Below are 8,087 nucleotides of genomic sequence, written 5' to 3' on the forward strand. Positions count from 1 at the left end.
TTGCTGAATATGGTACATACAACAGAAAAAGAGAGTAAAGAACAGACGACATAAATGATTTCTATATCAGTTTTGTTCTTATCCATATATTCTCCCCATTTCTGCTATGGAGCCAATAAGAAAGGCAGCAAATTTACAGAAGGAAAATCAAGAAAAACTACTATAAACAACTATGTAACACACTCATCAGTGGGGCACCAAAAATTTCAAGATCACCACTGGACACTCCCAGTTACTGGAACTGTTTCTATTACCACTTCATGTCATTTCTCTGTCTATGTATCTTCCTGTCTTTCTGTCTCTGTCTTTGCAATCCACACCAGAAAGCTTGTGAACACGAAAAGAGAAAGGAAAGAGCAAGGAAACAAAATCCCTCCGGAGAAACTGCATGGCTGTTTTTAGCCCTTTCTATTGCCCCAAAAGCAAATCTCATACCGTGTTTCTCACTTGCTGTTCCCTGCTTTTCTTTTTGCCTCACTGGAAAGTGCTTGCTTCCCAGCCTTTGTTATTGGTGAATTAATCCCATTGGAAAGTCTTCTTGATGGTGGAGCAGGAATTAAACTCCTAATAACATCAAAACGTACAAATTAGACCAATATTGCACAATTCTGAAGACACAATAAACACCAGGGAAAAGTTTTCTTCAATCCCTCAATCACATTTGGTCTTGTTACCAACTATGCCTTCCTTAATTTGAAAATTGATAATCATATATTTCCTGCTTAAGAAGTTGGATTTGGAATGAAACATCTATATGCTTTCTAAAGGGGCTTTTCATTTCAGTGGTCAAACCAGTGGCCAAAAGGGTGGAAATAGATTTTAAAAAGGAAAGACTGTCATAGGAGTGTGAAGAGAAACAGGAAAGAAAATTAGCTGCAATACCTTATCTCTGGAGAGCTCTTCACTTGTTTTGGACTAGGTTTCTTTAACTTTGACCCTGTGCTGTTGGACACATTGGTAACTTTGTGAACATTGGGTTGCCAAAGAAAATCCTGCTCAGAAGAATCACTGGTTGTAGCTTCTAACTCATCAGAATCATCTGTAACCATCTGATTTCTACTGTTCTGTTTATGATAAAACATGTCGGGTAGCTGTCTACTTTCTTCTTCCCATGATCCTAGCGTGTTATCTCTTCTTCCACCTTCTTGCTTAATAACCATAACCTTGTCCACCCAATCACGTTCTTTCTCATCATCCTTCAGACCAGGACTTCCAACAGGTGGCCAAGGAGGCGAGTTCATTAGTAAGTCCTGGAGATCTAAGCTTTTCCTTTTTGGCTTTGATGCACAGTTATTCATAATCTGCAGATAGGATTGCAAATTGTCAAGCCTCAATTCCAATGTCATCAACTGCCATTGATTAGAAATGTGTATAAATAAAAGTAATCTTCTAATCCTCTGAGAAATTCTTCAAGTCTCTTAAATTTGCCATCACTTTAAGAACCTGTCTGGGGTGGTTTCAAAGCTGTGTTGCCTTTGCAAGTTATTGTTCGATTTGCAGCTTCTGGAACAAAGAACGAAACAGAAAGACAGAGAAGGGCCGAGGATGACAGGGGTCACATTTGGAAAAGGATAAAGGGAAAAGGAAAACAATGACTGAGTAGATGTGAGCAAACACATTAAACCATGTACCAGCAGACAACTCCTGCAGCAGATTAAGTGCATTGCTTCACCAAAAATAAAACATTTTTTGAAGAACTATTTTTAAAGACAAAAGAAAAAAGAAAAAGAAAGTAGCGCAGAAACTGCATATACAAAGACTATCAGTTTTGACCCTGACAACACTCCTCCTCCCCCTGCAGGGGAAAAAATGGCAACTTGTTCCAGGATGAATAACCAATAACTTGAAAAAAATTCAAGCAGCCCAGTAATCCAAAATATTGACAATAAGGAAAAAAAATTTCAGTTCATACCTCTAGGTTATCCATGTCTTCTATCTGTTGCTTATGATCACCAGAGATACTTGAACTTTGCCAACTAGAGCGCGAAGGTGAAGATCCAGCTGAAGACTTCAACCTGAATCTCTCTGGACTGCTAGATCCTGAGTACTGAAGGCGCACTGGTTCTCCTTCCTTTCTTGCTAAAGCCGCCTTAAGGCTAGCAATCTGAAGAAAAAAAGCACAATGAAAATTTTCTTTTGGCGAGAAACTAAAAATGAAAACCACAAGAAGGTGACTGCCACTTATAAGAGAAGAATGAAAGCAGTGGTAGCTCTATGCAAGTTTTATGAATGAAATGAAACAGTGGTAGCTCTGAACAAGTTGTATGAGTGAAATAATGATAGAACTTCCTCTGATCTTTTGTTAAAAAGACAGAGGACTAACGAGCGAGTTGGTTTAGAAGGACTCAAAGAAGTTAGAATGAAGACCTGTTCTTTTAGCTCCTTCACATCAGAATTTTCTTTGTTTGCTCGAGCAGCACCAAGCTCAACAGAAGAAACCCGTTCTGCAAACTTAAGAGTGCTGATCGTTTCTCCAATAGCATCATGCTCAGGGGCGATGTGAACAAACATTAATGTCTTTGCGTGCCCTCCTGAAAATTTTGAAGGCCAATAGCTATATTTATGCAAGGAAAAATAAAACAACCGCTTTATGGAAAAAAACTAGAATACCACAAAATTACCAAGTGAATCTTGCAGCAACTGTGTGAGTTTGCTGTTCCTGTAGGGAACATGAGCATTCTTTTGGGCGAGAGAAGAAATCACATCACCTAGTGCTGAAAGCGACTTATTGATGTGTTGAGCCTCTTTCAATCGTTCACCCACTGCCTCAGTTTTTTCAACTCTTTCACTTCCTGCCAGGTCAACAAGATGCATGCAACCACGAAGGAGTGTACCAGACGACAAGTTTTTTCCTTGAACATGAACCGTGAGACAACTGCAAAATTAAGCCGATGCAAGATAAAGATGCAGACCAGGATAGCTGAAGACTCCCAAGCTCAATGTATCAATTGATTTCTTGCTCCACAAACATAGATAAAGCATTAAATCTCTTCCTTTTTAATTAATTACCACACATAAAAGAAACACAGAGCACATTGCATGAACCTCCACATCCAACAGGATAAACAAAGGACTGTGTTGAATGATCAATAATTAAAGTCTATACCTGTGAGAACGACTACTGCGATCATTCATAGCTGTGGAACCAACTGCACGATTTTTCTGTCCAAGGTTCATCAGACTAATGACATCAGTAGATGATTTTACTGGCACAAGATTTGCATCTGGAACATTTAGACCATTTTGCGAACTGTTTCGAATTTCTAATGTTTGTAGGAGTTAAGGACACAAGTACAATATCAGTAAAACTTATGTTGATAATAATAATAATAGTTGAAGACACCAGCATGTAATAGAAAGGATATCTTTTGTTAACACCATCAGCCACTAGAAGATCCCTGACTTGCTCATTGTAAATTTCAATCATCTGAACTGAGATATCATAGGAAATCGTATCTTTTCTTTGATCTGAGATCATAAATAAATCACTCAATGCCCGGTAGTTCACCCCCATGGTTTTCTCTGTAATAACGTCAGGTCCGGTCTGTTCAAAACCAAATAAGTAGCATTTGTCAAATTATAGGAAAAGAATGTGCTAGATGGATGCATTAAATGCCTGAACTTTCAAGCACAGTAACCATAGAAAGTCTAACCATCGTATGAGTTTTCCCAGATCCTGTTTGACCGTAAGCAAATATGCATACATTATAACCGTCAAGGACAGATCGTATTAGAGGTTGAGTGTCTGCAAATACTTCCGCTGCATATTGTTTATATATCCACAGAAAATGAAAGAAAGAATTAGTGCTAAAAAATGGTTATAAACAGGATCTGTAAAGAATGTAAATTTGGAAACCTAGTGACCTTGGCTTGCAGATGGACCAAAAGCCTTGTTGAAAGTGAATGATTTCCTCCCTTCTTTTCCATATTTGGAAGGGGTAATTATTGTAATACTACCATCATCTATGTGGTCCACAGAGCTCAGTTTATTAGATTGCCCTTTTACAGGTCTCACTCGACAATAAACCCTAATATTTCCTGTACAGAAATGAAATCATTGTATGGTATAGAGAAGTATTGCCATGAAGCATATAACTTCAACCAGATATTAAAATGATTACCTTTGAGGTCCTGCACTTGATTGTATAGCTTCCTATTTTCTTCAAGAACTCTCTGATATCCTGAAGCAGCATGGGCTAGGCTGCGCAAGTGCGTCCCTGGAAAGGAAAATGGAGCAGTGACTTATAGTTTCTTTTCTCAATCTCTATCGACAAATATCTACCAGCAGGAAACGGACCATGTACCTAGGTTGCTAACTTCCTCATTATACTTCATTTGCAGAAGGTTTAGGTCTGCTTTTGTAGATTGGATGGTAGACTTCAATACCTATTTAAAATCAAAATCATCATGCTAAGCACCAAAACTCACAAGCAATTAAGTATTTCAGAATTCAGTCATGCAGCAGCACACCTGAATCTCTGTATGCTGCTTCTCAACCAACTTCACTTGCCTCACCAGTGTCTGTTTAGGCTGTTTCTGGTTGTCTGATATTCCATCATCAGTGTCTTTTTTGTCACAGCATTTTTTGTGTAGTATTTCAGGAGGTGTCCTAGTTTCCATCTTAACCATTAAAACAGAAACAAACACATGATCCATCTTAGATAAGATCCATAAAAATTCAGTTCAAGATGAGTTAGATAACCCACAATTAGATTTATCTTATAAAATTCCAATTGAATTTGTGGAAATAGGATAAAAATTGGATACCTCCATAGGAGATGGTATCATTGGAGATTCATAAGAACCTGAAACAGCCTTATCTCTTAAAGATGCTTGTATCTGCTATACCACAAAAGACTCAAACCTATCAATATTTATTTGACTAGATAACAGAAGATCAATTATAACAACTTACAGAAATAAGAAAATGTCAACAAGTCATCAAAAAATTTGTTAGGCAATATAATTGTCATCTACAGTGGAAATAAGATGAGATTGGGATAAAAATTGGATACCTCCATAGGAGATGGTATCATTGGAGATTCATAAGAACCTGAAACAGCCTTTTCTCTTAAAGATGCTTGTATCTGCTAAACCACAAAAGGCTCAAACCTATCAATATTTATTTGACTAGATAACAGAAGATCAATTATAACAACTTACAGAAATAAGAAAATATCAACAAGTCATCAAAAAATTTGTTAGGCAATATAATTGTCATTTACAGTGGAAATAAGATGAGAGGTTCAGCTAACCTGGCCATTTTGGGTCGCTAAGCGGTGCTCAAATTCCTCCATAACTTTGCTTAGCATGTTCTCCACAACCTGTAACAAATGGAGGAAATCTTCAATCTCAAAAAGGGCACTTGGCATGTAAAATCTACCTTACCTAAAGATGCAAGGGAGAAATTCTTCACAATGTCAATGTGCTTTTAAAGTGGACTCTGTGACACAGGAAAGGTAATCCGGCACAAAGGATATTTATACTACAAACTCATTAAAAAGTGACATAAGATATAACCATGTCAAGGATCAAAGCAATTGATGCTAGTCTATTAGGTTACAGCCGCATCATCTTCATCTGGATGTGTGAGAATTCTCCTCTCAGGCATGGGATCTAAGAGGAATGATTCACATCCTCAAATAACAAAAGCTAGAAAGAATATATGACATGCTAACATCTCATAAAATCATTTTGTCAGAAAAATGCTATTTTTGCATTTTTTTCAAGTGTGCTTGTCTCTTAAAATTATATTAGAAAAGCAGACTAGTTAACAATGATGACTGAATGCTCAGACAGGCAAAGCAAGGCCATCATGATCAACCTATGAGATGAAAACCCTTTGCTAAAAAATTAGATGATAACAATAAATAAGATTTAAAATGACTTACAATTGGGATATCTTCCTGCTTCTTATCCAAAAGAAGTTCACGGACAAGCATGTTTAGAGATGGAGTTTTACCCTGAAAATGAAAATGCAGAAGAAGATTTACATGCTATTGGTATAACATAGTGAAAATTACATTTGCAACTTGGTAAAGTAACTTACCATTTCACTGTTTTCCAATCCTAGATCACTGAATGACAACTGCTCACTCAATGACCTATCAAGGGTTTTGTCACTCATGGACGAAGTCCTTGATACGGAATTCATGAATGGTTCTGAATTTCTCAGTACAAATTGCTTTCCAGATGGGGCAGCTTTGACATTTCCAAATTTCCACGATCCATTTGCACCTCCTTGTTTCCAATCACTATATGATTTCAGTGCTAGTACACAATTCACCACTCTTGAGGCTTTCCCTCCCTAAGTATTGAACACATGGGAAAATTTGTCATGGAAGACCAAGCAAAATGACGGATTTTGCAGCATATAACTGTGAAATTGCAATTCATGTGAGCATTTTGCATCAAATTGGAGAAATTGATTATCTCCTACGTGTATTTTGAGAAGTAGTAGCCTGCAACTGCAAAGATGACCCACATACCTGTTCCAAATCAGAGGCTTCAAATGTAGGAAGCCCCATCTCCTCTATAGCTACAAGAAAGTTCCTCACATTTTCAAAGTACTGGTATGCTGAAAGTGCAGCCCCATCAGGCACATTAACAGAATCACAAGGCATTTCAACTACCTAAAAGCCAAAGAGAAAAGTAAAAAATTCATCAACACATTGAACCACCAAACAAAAAATAACACCGTACCAAATTAAAAAGCTCAATTAATCCTACTTTTTGGACTGCACCAGGCTGAACCTTGTTTAGAACATTGCAAAGTATTATTCCACTTCGCAATCCGAGTCTAAAATCTTCTTCTGAAGGCTCTGCCGGCAAATCTTTGCCCCCAACAACTCCAACTGTCTTCCTCAACCATCCAGCTGCTTCATATCTTCTCAACGCTACAACACCATTATACATCCTCAGGTAACAAACACACAAAAAACAGAAACTATGCACAATACGATGAATCCACAAACCAATGTCCACCCCACCCCAATTAGCTATGATAACATGGACAATGCTGAAACACAAGTATTCGACTGGAATCTTTTGTACATGTGAAAGAAAGTAAGCTGATTCGGGTAGGTGAATGTTACACTTACGATCACATAAATACACCTCATACATGGAAAGAATGCATTACAACCCACAAGAATAGAATCGCGTCATTTTTTAGAAGATTAAAACATGGATAGGATAAACACAAAGAGACGGAGATTAATGAACAAAAATAGAGTGCAGAATACAATAAAGACATGAATTTTGAAAATGATCATACAAGCTTCCTCAGCCTTTCTTGAAGCCAAATCAATGTCATTAAGCCTCTTTCCATGCTGATGAAGAACGTTCTCCACCATTGACGCCACAGAAAAATCCAGTAATTCCTCTGTAGCCATTGTTCAATTGCAGAAAGAAAAACTTGATCCTTGATCAAAAACCTCAAGAACAATTCAAGAATCCTAACCTTTCATCATCCCAAATCTCCAAAACGGCCACAATGCATGCCTATATCACTTTCCAGTTTGAATCTTTTATAATTATACGTCAAAGAAAAACAGAGGCTTGTCAAGGGAAGAAGATGAATGTTCAGAGGAAAATGAAGGGCCAGTTATAGCAACGCAGGAGAGAGAGAGAGAGAGAAAAAGAAAAACCGGGATGTGTTCTTTTTCTCCCTTTCTTTCTTTCTTTTTCCTTTTTTTTCTTTGAGTTGTATTTGAAAATTCGTCTTTTTTGAAACTGTAGAATAGTTAATACTCTTTGTCCTCTACATTGCTTGGGAGGGGACTGTTGGGGGACGATCCTTTTCTTTTTATTTTCTTGTTATACTTTTGTGTTTAGATGCAGAGAAAGGTGGCGGAGGGAAGAAGGGAGGAAGGCAAATGGGAGTAAACCAGAAGGCCGAGGCAGTTTCCTAGCCTTGTGGTTCGGGCTCTTGATGGTTTATATTCCACCTGTTTTGGAGAGAGAAATGTCACCCATATTTTAGAGGGAGTATTTCACTAACCAGAACTTTTTTCATTTTTATTTGGGATATCTTTGTTTCCATTTTGCCCTTTGTTCTTTTTTTTAACCTTTTACTTTTCTTTTAA

The 8,087-nt window shown here is 37.5% G+C and overlaps 1 protein-coding gene across 1 annotated transcript; it reads right to left on the reverse strand.

Moving 5' to 3' along the window:
• LOC113727755 (kinesin-like protein KIN-14I) lies at positions 1–7,887 on the reverse strand. The gene is given in 20 exon segments (XM_072076337.1): positions 1–564; positions 883–1,301; positions 1,913–2,104; positions 2,368–2,531; positions 2,622–2,875; positions 3,107–3,276; positions 3,278–3,544; positions 3,654–3,760; positions 3,865–4,038; positions 4,122–4,217; positions 4,305–4,386; positions 4,471–4,620; positions 4,768–4,839; positions 5,016–5,087; positions 5,256–5,324; positions 5,892–5,963; positions 6,050–6,307; positions 6,489–6,632; positions 6,730–6,896; positions 7,277–7,887. Coding segments are annotated over 20 exon segments (3,168 nt in total). The 5' UTR covers positions 7,395–7,887; the 3' UTR covers positions 1–443.
• Positions 7,888–8,087: the final 200 nt, after the last annotated feature.

The sequence above is a fragment of the Coffea arabica genome, chromosome 2c (assembly GCF_036785885.1).
Source record: "Coffea arabica cultivar ET-39 chromosome 2c, Coffea Arabica ET-39 HiFi, whole genome shotgun sequence".
Classification (NCBI taxonomy): domain Eukaryota; kingdom Viridiplantae; phylum Streptophyta; class Magnoliopsida; order Gentianales; family Rubiaceae; genus Coffea; species Coffea arabica.